We start from the raw sequence: 18,765 nt of genomic DNA, 5'->3' as shown, positions 1-18,765 counted from the left end.
GTCTTGATTTACATAAATTTTTCATCACATGTATATACAAGATAAGTCATATGTTGACTTTTTGTGCCATGTGTATCTGGCCACATCATATTTATTTAATTACACACCATGTGCTAATACTAAGGTACACACAAGAGTGTGTTTCCATCCACTTATTTATCCTAACCCCCTAACACATTTATCACTACCAAAAGTGCATAAATTCTACATATCCCCCCTATAGTGATAACATGTACAAAGTAGTAGTAGCAGCAAATCGATCTTCAAAAGATAGTGAGCCTAAAGCTTTGCGAAAAGCTTCAACCTTTGGTCAAGGAAGTCCCTTGGTGAACATATCTCCAATGTTGTCCTTTGTTGGATAGTAGACCAGGCTAATCTCTCTTGCATGTAACCTCTCTCTCTGACATAGTGGTAGTTAACCTCTATGTGCTTGGTTCTAGCATGAAATAATGGATTTCGTGCTACTACCATGGCACTCTGACTATCAATCACGATGGAAGTCACAATATGCTGACTCACACACGAGTCTGCCATACGCCTTCTGTACTCAGCTTCACACGACGAGGTAGCCACACTTGGTTGCTTTTTACTTACTAGGATATGCATGAGTTCCTTGGCAAAAGCAATTCCCACTGGTGAACTGCCTTGTTTGAATAACTGTTAGTGCGTAGCTGAAAATTACGCCCTTGGCATAAAACAATCCTAGGGTTTGAGTGCCCTCAAGGTATCTGAAAATGCGCTTAATAGCCTGCCAGTGCTTTGCTCTTGGGTTGTGCATAAACTTGCTAAGAAAGGACACACCAAATTTGATGTCTCACCGGATGTTGCGCAAGTAAGTGAGGCATCCTACAACCTGGCTATAAATGCCGGCGTCAAAAGACTCACTTGCATCATGTATACTAAGCTGGTTCCACCAGAGTAGAAATCGTCCTACAATCTTCCATGTTGTGCCTTTTCAGCAGTCCTCTTATGCACTTAGACTACAGCATAGCAATGCCATCATCTTGCTGCATAAACTGTATGCCCAAGTAGTAGTGTGAAGGCCCCAAATCTGACATGTCAAACGAAGACTTCAAATCAGCCTTGAAGGCTGACATTTTTACTTCTTGTGTCCCTATCACAAGCATGTCACTAACATACAAAATAACTAAGATGTCAACACCCTCTTTCTTGGCATAGAGTGTGCTCTTAGTCAAACTATTCTGAATACCAAGCTCGAGGAGCTTGCTTTAAACCATACAATGCCTCCTTTAATCTACACACTTTGCGCTCTTCCCCGAGCACAACAAAACCAATGGGCTGGTTTACATATACCTCTTCTATGCAAATACCTATTTACATATACCTCTTCTTGCAAATACCTCTTCTTTATATCAACTAATGCACTTGCCAACCCATATGTGTTTTTTTGCATTTGGGGACTAAGTTCCTTCCTTACATGAGGGGATGCCAACAACATCACGTGGCATAACATGCTCCTGGTGTGCCCCCCGCCCCCCTCCGGATCCCCCATTACAACAATGTAAATTGAAAATACAGTATGCTGCATTACAACAATGTAATTCAAAAATGAAAAATGAAAGAAAGAAAGAAAAAAAACTTACCTTTTGGGATCCAATGCCTAGCAAAGCACCCAACTCTTCGAAACTGCCAAGGGGAGGGAGGGACACAACAACAAAAGGCAATGTGGGCTTCTTGGCACAACATACTGTTAACATCAGACCGCAACCATTGCACGAAAAGAAAATCTGATTTGGGCACCTTATGTTTGTGTATAATTTGCTTGCGCTCAACAGGTTGTGCTCGATCATTGCACGATCCAGCACTGTGGAATTATCTGGTAACAAAGCTTTCTGGACAGCAGATATCCATAACAACACAAACAACCTGTGTAGAATCTCTCCAAAAAAAACATTGAAATAACTTGTTCACAAAACAGGTTTTCCCACTTACCTGATGAGGCTTAAGCTCTTCGGCAAATGCGTCCACTTCTGGCTTTCTCAAAATCCGTTCTAAATAAACCTATATACAACAAAAAAATGCATAGAATTAAGGCTTCAGAGCCCATTAACATGGGCAATAATTGCTAGCTTTCAGCACATGCAACATGCAAGTCTACTAGCAAAACCCACTTTACACACTCACAGACCTTCTGAAGAATTGGGTAGATCTTTAGCTTTGAGCACCTTTCATCCTGCATGGTCACAAATTACAAGAACTAATCAGTCACGCAATCCACAAATCATAAACAAACTTTTCAGAAGGTCGACAAGATAGAAAGTGACTCACCTTGTACAGAGTTGCAAGCACTCTGGATCTCTGTGGACCAGCTGCAGCAAGAATGGTACATGTCACTGCTGCTGTGAGGGCTTGTTGCAACTCTTCTTCATCTACCTGTCTGCACCATTTATTCAGATAACTAGATGTGAAACGATCAGTTGCAACAAGAAAAAGAATCAGACTTCTCTCCAAGATGAAACAGGTCAAAGGAGGTTACAGGCCCCACCAAGAGAACTTTATACCTTCAGAAGGCCTAAACATACATCAGACTGAAGACCCCCAGGGAGGGGGGGGAGGGGGGGGGAGGTGAGGGAGGGGGTTTTCCAAAAAGTGGAAAATTAAACTACCAGCTAGAAAAAGTGAAAAACCACACCTGCCTTCAAACTCCCGTTTCTCCAATTGTGACAACTCATAATATCGAAGGGCAGCCTCTAGAAACTTCCGTTTCAGATCCAATATACGAGCATAGCAAACCTATACAACAGTTTGTATGGTTGAAAAGATATACTAACTTGATACAATGCACGTAAGCTTTCATTTGTCAGAGCAACAGAATCTAGTCAGTACATTACCTTGTATTGAAGATTGAGACCCTCATCTTTGCTGTTATTTACCAAAAAAGATGCCTTCTTGATGAAAGTCTCTGCATTCACTGCATCATCATCCTGTTCATAGACAAATTAGAATACCAAAAGTATGATTTCACTTACATGAAACTTGAATCAATGAATACTACCCCTACAAATTAGTAGGAAGTTATTATGATGTACGGGGATTTACACACACTTTCTTTTTTAGTGAAACCATTGTCTCATTAGGAAAAACAATGTACATTCATAGAGTGGGGCAGCTACTACTTAGTTCAAAAACAGTGGGAAAACACTTCTAGTTGCTGGAAGGAAACAACAGGTATAGCTCCTGCTCAAGGTGAGCTAGGTAGGCTCACATGACAGATCATCCGTTGTCTCGTACAGAGGAAGAAGCAAGCCTACCTAGCTCACCTTGCGCAGGAGCTATACCAGTTGTTTTTGGGACAGGACTGTAAGGAGCCTTGGATGCTCTTCCAAGATCGTCGCCCACCGACCCCTCACTCGACAGATACGCCACCTCCCTTTACCACGTCCCCGGACAACCACCTCTCCCCCACCCTCCTAAGCCTCACCCCAGCCACTTCTCCTTCCACTTGAGCATGGTGAGAGATGCTATTGACAGGATGCAGAATGGGAGAGCACATGATCATGATGGGCTGATTGCCGAGCACTTCTCACATGCGAGGGATGTATTGGCTCCACTTCTGGTTCATATGTTTAACGGGGCCCTATGCGAGGGTTTCCCTGCCAGTTGGTCTTCTAATATCATTGTGCCCATTCAGAAAGCATGTGACCCCATGGATCCCGGTAACTACAGGACTATTATGATTGGTCACACATTGGCCAAGATTTATGGATCGATCTTGGAGCATGAGCTCAGCAGATGGGTGGAGGAGCACAGACTCACAGCACTAGGGCAAGCATGTTTCCAGAGAGGGCACTCCACACACTAGACCACATCTTCACATTACGGAGTATCATTGAGGAGGGGAGAGCACATGGGCACCGGATATACTGCTGCTTTGTGGATTTCCGTAAGGCTTTTGACACAGTCCCATGGGCCAAATTGATGAGAAGACTACAGCCTGAAACAGCAGTAAGAGAGCAAATCGAAACCCTAAAACAGCAAAAAACAGCAATTCGAAACCCTAAAAGAGCAGCAGACAGCAATTCAAAACCCTAAAATAGCTTCTCTTCACACAGATCGATCTCTCTCTTCGTGTATGTACTCTCTCTCTCTCTCTCTCTCTCTCTCTCTCTCTCTCTCTCTCACACACACACACACAAATCACCTTATTTTCTGTATGCATATGACGGGAAAAATGGAAACTCCTACCTCAAGGTACAAAAGAGCAATTTTCACACATTTGGAAAGCTTGTAAGTGTCATCCAATATCCTGCAAGATTGCCACAAATATACATACCAATGGAAAGTTCAGGTTGATTACCAAACTCAACAAAAACCAAAGTGCAATCATAACTCCATGAAAGTCTACTCACAAAGCTTCAAATCATCAACTCATCAACAATCATGCATAGCATAGGCCCAAGTCATTAGTGCCCAAGAGTAGGTACAGGTTCATGCACAAAGATATGTCTGCTTTAGTAGACAAATCTTCATAAATAAACCAACATACTGAGTTTCTATCACTTCCCCAGAAATGAAGGGCAATGATGAAAGCTAGAACTACAGAGAGCACACACACACACACACACAAGGGGAATCTGGTCGGGAAAATGCACCACTTAAGATAGAAAGAATTAACGTAGTCCAGCTAGCCACAACTTGGACAAAGACTTCAAAAGAAATCTGCATGTTCGTTGTGCGGCAGAAAGATATACAAATGGAAAGTTCAGATTATTTCCCAATCTTAACTCCATGAAAGTCTACTCACAAAGCTTCAACTCCATCATGCATAGCAAGACTACGTGCTATGACATCCCCATAAACCCATTGGTTGTCTTGTAAAACTTTAACTATGTATTAAGGACTTTGAATTTATCATTTAAATACTGTATAAGAAAAAGTCTGCTTAATCATCCCTCTGTTCCTTCAAAATATTTGAAAAAACATTATCTTCAAACCTTTACAGCAGTGAATTGGGTCACATAAGAGCATAAACAAGCCAACCTGATTCCTGATTCCAAATCAATGCCGCTAAGCATCTGGGCAGCTTTCGACCACTCTTCCTCATTCACATAAAGCTCAGCCAATCCTTCACGAATTACAGAAACCTGTCCAGCAAGAGTGCATTAGAAGTTCAACTTCCTCCAAGGGTGGACTCACATGTATGTACCTCACGCTAACCCTAGGGTTAGGCTAACTAATCCTAGGGTTAGGGGGCTCCATCCATACAGACCACACCAAACCCGCCCTCGTATCCCATACCGCTAGACAGGACCACTACATGTCAAGAATTCACGCGACAGAGTTTGAGATCCTCGCGAAAGAATCCTCCCAAGATCTCCTAAACACAAGACAAGTACATGATTACATAAATGAATCTGGGAAATTCCTACTAGAAACCTGACCCTCAAGTCGAGCTCACCCCTGCTCTCTCACAATCAATCAATCAGAGACAAGCTTAAGCCTAAGCTCTTGTTGCGATTCGGAGTCTCGTATGTGTGAGCAGCCCCTAAAAAGGTTAGTGTGCTATATGTGTATGAACACTACCTATGAGTGTTAGTGTGTATGTGTGTACGTGTGTATGTGTGTGTGTGAACCCATTCTTAGGAGAGTGGATAAGTATGCATTTAATGTGAGTCTAAGTGGTAGATGAACCTCTAAGGCTATCAAAGCAATGTACTTGGTGAAGGATATCATATCAATATATGTATCATCCAGTCTTGCAACACGCTCTCGCTCCAGTTCAGCATTCTCTCTCTCTCTCTCTCTCTCTCTCTCTCTCTCTCTCTCACCATGTAAGCTAACATGGTATCAGAGCAGGCTGCGTCATAGTCACTCCACCCGCTTCTTTATCGGCCCACTTTCAGCCCCTAAACAGCACCTCCAACACCATCATCTCATCCACGTCAACAATCTAGTGCCAGTCGACTGTAGCGCTAGCCGCCAGCCCTTCAAGTGCCCACTTTCCATCTACTATCTGCCATTTTGCAGCTCTGACAGCCTCTCACATCATCCTGCTGCCTGTCTTAGCACCCTGATAGCAACCACCTCCACTTTCAGCTGTCAGCACATCAGCAGTAGCCCGTCACCAAATGTACACACAGAATGACACGTTGTCAACAAATTAAGGATTTCTCAAAAAATCAGGTGAAAAATGTCTAATTGAAACTCCTGCAGTAACCAAAAAAATTAGGGCTTTTCAGAAATTTGCACAAAATTGCCAAATTAAAGCCTGTGAAGTAGCAAAAATTTGGGGCTTTTCCAAAATCGTCATCCGCAGACTTGTACTTGAGTAAAGCCAATGTTTTACTGGCCTTTGTTGAGACGTATGCATTTGCCTTTGTTGAGACATATGTCCAAGACTATGTGGTGGTGTTGAATGGTGAGGTTATACTAGTTCTACCAAACCCAGGAGAGCACAATGCTATTTCAGCATGATTTTGCCACCGTGATAGTACTGGACAGGAACTTGAAGTTGCTAGACACTCCAAGCAGTCATTCAAAAGCCAGCAAGTAACACAAAGATATGAGATTTCCAGGGCAACACATCGTTTGTCGATTTGTAGTTACAAGGCGGCCCTTGAGCTCCACTACAAGGCACTCAAGTTAAATCTGCTACAGCACACTATATACATAAAAGAGGACCTGACTCTTCCGGTGTACGAGAATATCTTACAAAAAATGCTAGAGGCCTCTTTTCCCATCCTCACTATGATGGTCTTCCAAGGGGTAGTCACATTTGTAGATCCAACCATGTATTATCGACTTGATCATCCTTAGTCTAACAAGCAAACATAGAGGGTAAATCAAGTCTTCATGGATATGGTTCATGCATACATCTTCCGAAGACCATTCCAATGATAGAAGCACATCTCAATGATAGAATTTGCCTATAATGTACTAAGCATACAATAACTACTGGTAACATTAAGTTTATGTTTCGTATGGGTACCAACCTTGAATTCTTGGAACTTAGAACTCAATGCTATGTATCTACGCTTATCTTGGCCTTCTTTGTTGGAATGCAAGGAATTGCAGCTCATGCTAGATGCTCGATCATAGGTGTTCTAGATAGGACACACTTAATGCCCTATAGAAGCATTCTTCAAGGAAGAACCGCTTGCATTGGGGGTGTAAAATTTGTAGCTTGATACCTCAAGGTTGCATTCGTACGTACGTCATTACGATATTGTACCGTATGGTACGGATCTGTACATGGCAGTCCCCCCCCCCTCTTTTCTGACCAGCCTTTGGCCCAAGATCCTCCCATAGTTACCGATTTTTCACCGCCCGTAGATGCCCGCCTGCAACTGCTTATTTATCCACCTATAGGCAATGCAATGAAGTGGATTGATCATTGAGCGCTCTACAATGTGCAATGATAGTGACACTAGTGACTAGAACTATTAATTTCTGGCTTCTCTAGATGGTAAACTATCTTTTAACTTTTAAATTTTGATTGATTGCTTATAGTATGTAACCCGTGGCATTTGAGTCATGGGTACTGAACGTTTGAGTGATTCCATTTCATGAAACCTATTTATGCTTTTGTTTACTGATAGCTCTCATTTTGGTAATTGTATTGTTCAGAAATGAATTGTTTTTCAAATTTAAAGTTTGTAGTTTTTCATTCATTTTTCTATATATATATACACACTATATAGTATATTTTTATGTTTTTACGCACCTTACGTATTTAACGTACCTCAAAATCGTATCTGAATGCGTACCCGATTCGTACCGTACCTTACATACCTTTCCACCTTGTGATACTTGATAGTTCTGAGGTTTTGTGAGCAAGGATGTATGTTATTCCCCTAGGTACCGTGATTTTACCAAATCCCAATATGGATAGGTAATTTAACTAGAACTAACTTTGAGGCGTCACGTTCATCCAAATACGGTGCGGATATTAACTCGACGAAAGATTAGCAATTAAGATTTTACCTCTTGAACTTATTGTGATTGAGGATTCTCCCTTTTGTTCCCCTTGGGGTGGAGCTCATATGGGATTTTTGGGGACCGTAAGAGCTTAAGTTTAAGCTTGTCTCACCAATGAGGTTATAGCTCAAGTGGTGAAGGTGTTTGCCTAGGACCAAGAGGTCCTGGGTTCAAAAGCCCGCCCTTGGTACTTTCGCGGCGGCATCACCTATGGGTGGATAAATAAGTGCCTACGAGCGGCTATCTATGGGCGGTGAAATTTGGTAGCTATGGGAGGATCTTGGACCAAAGGCCAATTGTTTCTTTTTTTTTTAGAGTTTAAGCTTGTCTCAAATTGATTGATTGTGAGAAAGTAGGCAAGGGTGAGCACAACTTGAGAGTCAAATTCAATCACAGGGGACGGAAGGGACGGCTGCTTGGAACGCGGGGATGGCGAATCGGGACGGAACAGCGACGGGGACGGACGGACGTCCCCCACGACGTGTCACTCACAGGGGACGGGGACGGGGACGCCGGTGGGGGACGGCTCTGTGAGGGGACGACAGAGAGCCGTTGCTGACTGTTTTTTTGCCGTTGCGCTCGCCGTTTTTGGCCGTTGCGCTTGCCGTTTCTAGCCGTTTATGGCTGTTGGCTTGGCCTTGGGCCTTGGACCTCGGCCCTTGAGCCTTGAGCCTTTGAGGCTTGGCCCTCTCTCTCTCTCTCTTGCCCTTGAGGCTTTTCTCTCTCTCTCTTGCCTATCTATATAAGAACAAGCCTCTACAAGGCTACAAGCACACACAACTCTCAAGGCTCAAGCTTTCAAGCTTCTTCTAGCTTCCAACTTCCAAGTTCCAAGCCTCTAGGCTCTCAAACAATACCCGCGGGCCGCCGCCCTTCTATCTAGATTCTAGAATCTAGACTCTCTCTCTCTCTCTCTCTCTCTCTCTCTCTCTCTCTCACCTCTCCCTCAAGCCTCTTGAGTCTTCCAACTTCCAAGCCTCTAGGCTCTAGGCCTCTCTCTCTCTCTCTCTCTCTCTCTCTCTCTCTCTCTCTCTCTCTCTCTCAAGCCTCTTGAGTCTTCCAACTTCCAAGCCTCTAGGCTCTAGGCCTCTCTCTCTCTCTCTCTCTCTCTCTCTCTCTCTCTCTCTCTCTCTCTCTCTCTCTCTGGACTGCACATGGATTGGCCATCTTGAATGGCCTACAGAGATTCCGGTTTCACTTGCCTTCCACATAGGCATGGTGCTAGTACAGTGGACTATGTTATGGCTCAGCCCAGTCTCATTCCCTCTTTTCAGGATTTTATGGTAGGCACTAGGCCGATTGGAATAGCAGTGGATCATGCTATCTTGTCCTTCACTCTTACATTTCAGTTCAGCACCGCTTCATTGGGACAGGTCTCCACACACACTCGTTATACCTTTACGAGGGAGACTGACACCGTGTACACGGATGAGATATACAGACGCTTATGTGCCGAGGAGCCAGGACGGCCATTAGATGAGCTCACTCAGATATTGATAGATACGCTTCATACTGCAGCATCAGAGGCATATCCCCATAGTCAGCCTACATGGAGACGGTCTGGGAACATGCCCCAGAACAGTTGGTATGATGAGGAGTGCAGAGAGATGAGGATCAGATTACAGAGAGAGGTGCTCATGGGTGTTACCACTCACAGACAGTCACGGATTACCTTCCGGCACCTAGTGCGACGGAAGAAGAGGGCTTATCTTGCTCAGTTAGAGAGGGATTTGTATCAGTTATTTATGAGTCAGGACTCAGGCGAGGCATGGAGACTATTCCATGAGCATTCACCATCACCAGCCATTACCTCCACAGAGATTTGGGGTGAGTATGCAGCATCCCTGTACACAGCAGCAGGACAGCCGCCCCTGCCAGACCCATCGGAGCCATGCCCAGAGACATGTGCTTTCTTTACTGCTGAGATGGTAAGGAAAGCTATTGACAGGATGAGGACTGGGAGAGCATATGATCATGATGGTTTGGTGGCAGAGCACTTTATTCATGCCAGAGATATGCTTGTAGAGCTTATTGCTATGATGTTTAACCGAGCCATGTGTGAGGGTTTTCCTGAGACTTGGAATATGTCCACGATTGTGCCTATCTTCAAGTCAGGGGATCCCATGCTTCCTGGGAATTATCGTACCATCATGATTGGTCACACATTGGCTAGATTATATGCATCTATTCTTGAGCAGGAGTTGAGTAGATGGGCAGAGAGAGAGGGCATACATGCATCAGGGCAGGTAGGGTTCAGGAGAGGTTTCTCCACTCTTGACCATATCTTGACACTCAGAGCTATTATTGAGGAGGGCAGATTATATGGCAGGAGGATTTATTGTTGCTTTGTGGATTTCCGCAAAGCTTTTGACACAGTACCGAGAGCCAAACTGATGCGCAGACTACAGGAGATGGGAGTGCCCACAGAGCTGATTTGGGGAATCATGGCTTTATACAGGACAGTTGTGGGGCAGGTACGTACTGCTCAGGTTATATCTAAGATGGTTCACTCCACTATTGGGGTGAAACAGGGCTGCCCCCTTTCTCCCACCTTATTTGGGATGTACGTGGATGAGATTTCAGACTATGTAGAGCGGGAGGGTGACAGAGGAGCACAGCTAGCAGGGACATGGATTCCGCTGTTATTGTATGCTGATGATATTGTGCTGATCTCAGATTCTCCAGAGGGGATGCAGCGTCATTTGGATGCATTGCACACCTTTGCACAGGACAGTGGATTGTCTGTTAACCTTGGTAAAACCAAGGTGATGGTGTTTAACACCACAGCACAGTGGGTTAGGAGGTCAGTACCCACCTTTACATATGGTCAGGAGACAGTGGAGTATACAGATGCATATACTTACCTTGGTGTGGTTTTCAGTGGCCCACTATTTTCCTTGAGGAGAGCAGCGGAGACCAGATTGACCAGAGCTTATGCAGCATTGGGGAGACTAGAGAGGATGTGTTCGCAGGTTCAGTTTCACGAACCTCGAACAAAGCTCTGGCTCTTTGACACTTTGGTCACTTCAGCCATGCTGTATGGAGTGGAGATATGGGGACCCTCAGTAGATCACCACAGCCGAGCTGGTAGCACTGATGGATGGAGACATATGGAGAGGCCCTTGGTTTCTATGATTTCCCGGATGATTATTATCCGTGCAGAGATGGCTGCCCCCCCATTGGTAGTAGAGGCACTCACTCGATCAGTCTCCTTTATACATAGCACTTGGGCTCTCCCTAGAGACAGATCTGCTCGCTTAGCCCTGGAGTCTTCACGACAGTTGGCATCACAGGGAGACGGATCATGTTGGTATGCACAGATGACAGCTTGGTTCCAGTTGCATGGCTTTAGTATGGAAAGGCTACCTCCATTTCAGTACTCCCTGGATGCACCCTCCCTCTCTCTCACACGGGCAGAGATTACCAGACTTATCAGGCAGGACTTGATTCAGCTGGACACTAGGAGGACATGGATACAGCCGACACAGGAGCTTGGTACGAAGATGGCTTTCTATAGAGATCATCTTCTCCAGCTCACGCAGGATGGGTTTGTGATTAGACCCAGCTACATGGATACTCATCTTTCTCATGGGGTACGGTGTGCTATTGGTCAGATGCGCACATCCTCACACCAGCTAGAGATTGAGACTGGCAGATTCAGAGGAGTACCAGCTGAGGCTAGGATTTGTCAGCTATGCCAGATGGAGCCAGAGACAGAGTTACATTACATATGTCACTGTCCAGTATATTATGAGATACGAGGCCGTCTTCACTGCCTGTTTAGAGAGGGTTTTGGACCACTTTCTAGAGCCATGAGATACCAGGATCAGAGATGCCTCGGATTATACTTGCTGGAGCTTCGTAGACATAGAGAGGGTCTCTTGAGAGGGAGGGGATCAAAGAGGGAGAGACACCTACAGAGGCAGATTACAGACTTCTTTCGACCAGAGATTGAGCAGTCAGGCCAGCAGGCATTGCAACTAGCCCCAGAGAATAGCCGCACTAGAGGTACACTGATTGATCGGGCTATAGAGTTGGGGCGGTCCAGGCGCCCCAAGATGAGAGGCCCATCTCGACACCGGCGGAGACTACAACAGAGGATCAGGACCATACTAGCACGGCATGGGAGACGTCCAGTCAGAGTACTCACCATGGAGGACATTGAGGATATCCGCCATCGACCGATGAGAGACTTCTTTATGATGTGTATGATGCTTACCTTTGTTGCTGGAGTTTTCCTCCCAGATGTTATCCATTAGGAGCTCCTAGTACCGTACTTTTCCTCATAGTTATTTCAGTTTCAGTTAATTGTTTTTAGCTTTTCTTACACAGACATTGTATCAGATCCATCAATTGTTGTAACCTTTTTGGTCTCATAGGTCATTTTGGCCTTTTGAAGACGTTAATATATCATTTCATTTCTCTCTCTCTCTCTCTCTCTCTCTCTCTCTCTCTCTCTCTCTCTCAACTTTCAAGCCTCTTCAGTCTTCCAACTTCCAAGCCTCTAGGCTCTAGCCTCTAGGCCTCTCTCTCTCTCTCTCTCTCTCTCTCTCTCTCTCTCATTCCTCAAGGCTCAAGAGTCAAGCCATCTTCAACCATGGCATCCTCCTCACGTGCCGGGGCTTCTCGTAGAAGGACAACGGGATGGACATGGTGGGAGGAGATTAACTACACCCCATCCGCTCATGGAGGCGGTTCTCGGCCATGGGTATGCAAGCTTTGCCCGTACCGGCCAACGGGTGGCGCCGACAAAGTGCGAGCCCACCTCTTGCATGAGAGTGGGCATGAGGTGAGGTTTTGCACGAATGTCACGCCCGAGAAGAGACGGGAACTTCTTGACAAGCTTAGCGTCTACGAAGCGGTCGAAGCGACAAGAAGGACACCACCAGTGGCCGTGGATCCCGCGACGATGGGGAGAGGAACTCAAGCCTCTACAATGGAGTCATGTGGTGGATCGGGATCATGCACACCATCACCTTCACCATCAAGTCAGAATGTTACTCCATCCACAACGCCGGCACCCTCCATCTCCACGGATCATTAGGTGGCCCACGGCGACAACCTACACTTGGGGAGAATTGGAACCCCAAGTTGAAGGAGGAGGTGGACATGGCGGTGGCCCGCTTCTTCTTCCACGACCACATTGCCTTTCAAGCGGCTAGGTAAGTGCAATCGATCATTGCCAATTCATCATTCATGTTTTCATCATCCTAGTCCCCTTCTCATTAGTAAATTACTTTCTTGAATAGGTCGGAATACTTCAAGGTCATGGTTAAGAAGACTGGGGAGTATGGCTCAACCTATACGCCCCCCTCATCCGAGAGCTTGCGCACTACATTGCTCGAGAAGGAGAAGCGCATTGTAGAGCAAGCGGCCGACAACACAAAGCGGCAATGGGAGAGGAACGGAGTCTCCCTCATTGTGGATGGATGGAGTGACACCCGCAAGAGGAGTATTCACGGCATGGTTGCATATTCCCACGAAGAGATGTACTTCATCTCATCTCATGATGCATCCGGCACTAGGAAGAGCGCGGATGTGCTTGCGGCAGAGTGGGCTACCACCATGGAGATCGTTGGCCCCGAGCACGAAGTGGGCGTTGTTGCGGATGGGGAGCCTTCCAATAGGGCGGCGGGAGCTATTCTCCAAGGTATGTATGGACATGTCACGGTGTCCTTTTGTATGGCTCATTGCCTAAACAACCTCCTCAAGGACATCGGGGCATTACCATGGATCAGCCCGCTCATTGAGGAGGCCAACACCATGGTCTCCTTTGTCCTCAACCACCAAAGACTTCGGCATGAGTTCAACAAGAGGTCCTGTCTCTCTCTCCTCAAATATTCCGACACCCGGTTTGCCTACAACTTTCTCATGTTGGGCCGGTTGAAGGATTGTAGCGGTGCTTTGAGGAGGCTTTTCCTTAGCGATGAATTTGTCGCCATGCAAGAGTCCCATACAAACACTGGCCAAGAGTGTAGGCTACGGGCGGATGACGCCTCTTGGTGGGAGCGTGTGAAGACCACAGATGCTATGGTGAGGCCCATAGTCCACCTATTGAGGATTGTAGACGCTATGCAACCATGCATAGGCAAGGTCTACGAGGCCATGGATCGCATGATAGAGAAGTTGAAAGACTTCGTGCCTGACGAAGACAGATACGAGGAGATCCATGCCTTGTGTCTAGGAAGGTGGAATTCCTACTACTCTCCATTGCATGCAGCAGCTTATGTGGGGGACCCAGAATTCCAAGGCAACAAGCAGGAGAGCGACCGGGAGGTGAGCGTTGGATGGATGATCATCTTGGATCGTCTTGTGCCTGATGCATCGGTTAGGCGCAAGATCAGGGACCAGCTTTCGATGTACAGGTCATTTCATGGCTCCTATGGCTGTCATGATGCACAGGTTGACCGCTCCAAAGTTGGTGCTGCTCTATGGTGGGAGGACTTTGGTTCAGATGGACCGGAGCTGCAGCTTGCCATCCGCATACTTAGCCAGGCCGTCAGCTAGCAACTTTGGAGTACCTACAGCCACATTGCCTCTAGGAAGAGGAACCAACTCGGGGTAGAAAGAAAGAAAGAAAGAAAGAAAGCTATATTAACGTCCACGGGAGGCGGAATCCGACCTATGGGAAAGTTAGAGCGTGCCAATGACCTTGTCTTCGTCAACGCCGCTAACTTGCGAATGCTTTGCAACAGCGTGACCAAGAGCGAATGCTTTGCAAGAGCGTGACCAAGAAGGCAAATTCCTTCACCGAGTGGGAGATGAGTCAACAAGAAGAGCAACAAGAGAATGAGGTGCAGGAGCAGCATGCCAGTGAGGATGAGCTTGATGCTTCTTTGGCACAAGCTACCCATGACCATGAGGCGAGCACTTCACGTGGATGATCATTCATGAATCATGATTCATGTGCCTTACTACTTAGCTCTAGCCTCTAGCCTCTAGTCTTCAGCACTTTTTTGTCATTGACTCATTTGAGTCCGTCCATGTATTCTACCTCCTTAAGGCTTAGTTGTCATGGCCCTGTGAAAATGGAACAGTACAAGTGTGAGCATGGTGGTTGCAGAGTCAGAATATTTTACGATTCACATGGGGGGTGCCCGGACAGAGTTTAAGATGTGTGGACATCCCTAGGTGTGAAGGGGGGAACTAGAAACATTAAACTTTAATGTTTATTAAAGTTTGCCCCTAGGCCTTAGTGGCCCTAGGAACTTATTAAAGTTTGGGGCCCTAGGGATTAATTTTGGGGAGGATTGTTTCTCTCTCCTCTCTCTCTCTCTCTTCCCTTTTTGGGAGTCGTGGAGCAAAAGTGGAGGAGCCTTCATGCGCATGATTCACAAGCGTGGAAAAGCTGTGGAAGAAGGCGGCGACTGCTGAAGGGGCTGTAGCTGCTGTTTTCTGAGTGTTGTATGCTGGAACAGGCCGTACAATCACCGTACAGTGTTGTACGAACAGCAGGAACTGCTGTGGGCAGAGAGGCGCAGACCTGTGAGACACAGACAGGTGGCTGCGACTGTTGAAAACAGGCTGTACAGTGCTGTACGACTGCAAGTACAGCTCTGTACTTTCTGCAGGTACACTGTACGGCCAGCTTTGGGGCAAGTACAGGTGCTGGACAATTCTGTAGCAGACAGCACAGGCCACCAACAGCAAAACTCAGTAGGCGGCTACTTCTGGTCCTCTGCAGAAACAGCCCGTACCGTCAAGTACAAGCAAGTACCGTCAAGTACAATCAAGTACAATCAAGTACAGTGCTGATTTTCAGATCTGTACTTTCAAGGACAGCATAAGAGTGAACATCAGGAGGAGGATACAGGCAAGTACAAGCACATGTGTGAAGCAGGGTTGTGGATACAAGTGCCTGCAAGTACAGATTGATGCTGTTGCTTCCTCCAGTGTTGTTTCACGAGCTGAACTTGGTAAGCTCTGTTTCTGTTCATCTATCTCTCTTTCTACTGCTTGATGTCTGTTGCAGATATGTGTTATCTGGCTCCTTGTGAGAGGAGGGGTATGGCAGATTGACAAGGGTTGAGACAGAGATTGGACAGCACATGTATGTTTGAGCTGAGAAGATGTATCATGCACTTGAGTTATGCCAGATGTATGCCCATGGCTGGCCTGCTTAGTGATCTTGGCTGATCAGAGGGAGGCACAGTGTGTTGTTTGAAGACACAGATCTGTGTGCATAGATCCTCTGTGCTGAGAAGGATTTGTGGGCCGTCAGATTGGACTTACAGGTGTAAACTCTTGGCTGGTCTTTGTGTTGTACTCAGCCATTCATATTATTTTAATTGAATAAAGAAATACCGCAAGGGGCGCCAAGCTTTGGGGCCAACAGGTGTCGCTGTGTTTTCAGATTTGGGCACTCTAGCTCCAATCTATGTTTTGTTTCTCATCTAGACTACAAGTAGACGGGTGATTGCTCCTACCGCACTCTGGTTTCTATCAGAGGCCGGTTTCAAGGTTCCGTCGCTGGGACCAATCATCAACTTTCTGAAGGGGGTGAGCTCGTGGTTGCTTTGAAGAAAGCCATCGCTGAAAATTCAGCAATCATGTCTGATACAGAGGAAGAGTACTTCTATCATGAAGAAGAAGAGCAAGAGACTTCTCCTGAAAGAGATGTATCTGAGGATATCTTTGCAGGAGAACAGGCTGCAGATGTTGAGCCTTATGAGGATGTAACACAGCCAGAAGATGTGCATGGTAAAGAGAATGATGATGCTCGGTTCAAAGATCGCTTGGCTAGTGTTATGGATACTTTTATGCAGCTCACACAGAGTGAGAGATTTGCTGAATTTTTGAGATCTCACACAGAGCCCCGCACAGAGTCCCAGAAAAAGAAGAAGAAGGTTCGTTCGAAGAATCTTCCTCAGGGTCATAGTGGTGCCATCCCACAGGAACCATCTTTTGGCCAGTTTCCGAATATGCAGCATGCTTATGGAGCAAACTCTCAGAGTTCCTTCTATGGACAGCCACCTATTCATCAGCAGAATATGCATCCAGGTTATTTTGGTGGTGGCTCGGTGTTCCAATCCATGATTGGGGGTTATCCTCAGGGAGGTATGGGTATGTATGGGCCTTTTGGAGCCAATTTTCAGCCTGGCCTGCAGGGGAATATGTATGGTGGTATGCAGTCCGGTATGGCTGGAAATATGTTTGCAGGCATGCAACCTGGGATGCAAGGCAATATGTTTGGTGGCATGCAACCAGGTATGCATAATGGAATGTATGGAAACATGGCTGGAATGTATGGTATGCCTGGCATGGGAATGGGAAATGTTGACCCAATGATGGGTATGAATGTTGGGGGCAGCAATCTCACGAAACCACTTCCATATGATAATCTAACGCCTATGGGAAAGGCGAAGGATTACAAGGAAGGGGGAGCTGCAGTGAAGTTTGACACTTTCAGTGGGGCCAAGGATAAATTGAAGGCACTTACCTTTTTACAGCAGTTTGATGCTGCTTTTTCTGGTGGGAATTACACAGGTGAGGAAAGTTGCCACTTTTCTCAAGGGCAATTCTTTGCAGTGGTGGTCTACTCTTCTTTTGCAGGGCATAGCACCCACCACATGGGTCCAATTCAAACAGGTTTTCTCTTCCGTATGGCTCACATCTACATTTGAGGTGGATGTTATGACCGCATGGCACAAGCTGGATGCTTCAAAGTGTGATAGTTTGGAGGATTATAACAAGAAGTTTTGGGAAGCTTTACTCCCAGTGACTTCTTATCGTGCTGTGCCATTATCTGAGCAGGTTGAGAAATATTGTTGTGGGCTGCCCAAGGAGGTACGAGATTATTGTATAAAGACAAGAGTAACGAACATGTCACAGATGATTGAAAATGCTATGACAGCTAATGCGTTACTCACAGGTGGTTCATCTGGGTTTAAAGGCAGTAAGAAATTGGGCAAGAAAGCTGAAAAATTTGGGCATGCTTCTCGTGATGCTAAAGGGTCTACAGAGACAAAGTATAAGAAGTTGCCAATGCCCAAAAGGACTTCTGAGGAAAGACGGGCTTTGAGAGATGCTCAAAAGTGTTTTTACTGTACTGAAGAGGGGCATATGTCATTCAATTGTCCCAAAAGAACGTCCACAAAGGATCCTGACAATAAAGGAGAGCCCAAGCCAAAGAAACCGAAGCCTTCCTGCTGCAGGCTTAGTTCCTGATCTTGTGGGGGAGCAGCTAGGTGGTGAAGCTACAGAGTTGTGCAGGGCATGGGGCAAAGTGAGAGATCAGAATGCTTTGATCTTCTTTGACACAGGTGCTAGAGCCAACTTCATTTCACCAGATTTGGCTGGCCGATTGGGGATTCGCGCAGAGGAGATGGGGCCGTTACATGAGGCTAATATGGCTTGTCCAGGGTATGCAGAACCCGTTACTCCTATCATTGGGAAGCTTCGGCTTCATTTGCAGGGTTATGTGGATAGCGAGGAGTTCTTCATCATGCCTTTGGATGGCTGTGATGTTTTGTTGGGGATGCCTTGGTGCCACAGGGTACATGCGGTGGTGGATACTTACAATAGGAAAATTACTCTGACTCACAGAGGGAAAGAGCATGTATTGGATGTAAAACTCAAAGGGGAATCTGTTCCTATTGTATCCGCTTCGGCGATTTCATCAGTAATGAAAAAGCATCTTTCCGCGTACTTGATTTATGTAAAGGATGCACAGGATGATGAGTCTAAGTCTAATTTGTCAATGTTAGATAAGGACAGGGCTGATTTCTTAAGTGGGTTTCAAGACTGTTTTTCCGAGTCATTGCCAGGAGAATTACCTCCTGAGAGGCCAGAAGATCATGCCATAGATCTGATTCCTGGTAGTACTCC

At 46.0% G+C, this 18,765-nt stretch overlaps 1 protein-coding gene across 1 annotated transcript in view; it reads right to left on the bottom strand.

The window, feature by feature from the left end:
- Positions 1-18,765, bottom strand: part of LOC147634427 (COP9 signalosome complex subunit 4-like) — a 105,325-nt gene that overhangs the window by 34,550 nt on the left and 52,010 nt on the right. The window contains exons 3-11 of the mRNA XM_086803495.1: positions 5,002-5,105; positions 4,207-4,267; positions 2,853-2,945; positions 2,654-2,754; positions 2,290-2,398; positions 2,150-2,194; positions 1,954-2,022; positions 1,762-1,853; positions 1,605-1,647 (exon numbers count right to left, since the gene is read on the bottom strand). Coding sequence (XP_086659621.1) covers positions 1,605-1,647; positions 1,762-1,853; positions 1,954-2,022; positions 2,150-2,194; positions 2,290-2,398; positions 2,654-2,754; positions 2,853-2,945; positions 4,207-4,267; positions 5,002-5,105 — 717 coding nt within the window. The remainder of the gene's footprint in view (positions 1-1,604; positions 1,648-1,761; positions 1,854-1,953; positions 2,023-2,149; positions 2,195-2,289; positions 2,399-2,653; positions 2,755-2,852; positions 2,946-4,206; positions 4,268-5,001; positions 5,106-18,765) is intronic.

Source organism: Cibotium barometz, chromosome 10, assembly GCF_041138505.1.
Source record: "Cibotium barometz isolate CiBa-2024 chromosome 10, ASM4113850v1, whole genome shotgun sequence".
Classification (NCBI taxonomy): Eukaryota; Viridiplantae; Streptophyta; class Polypodiopsida; order Cyatheales; family Cibotiaceae; genus Cibotium; species Cibotium barometz.
The sequence above is the reverse complement of the archived record's forward strand: the minus strand, read 5'-3'. Positions and strand labels throughout refer to the sequence as shown.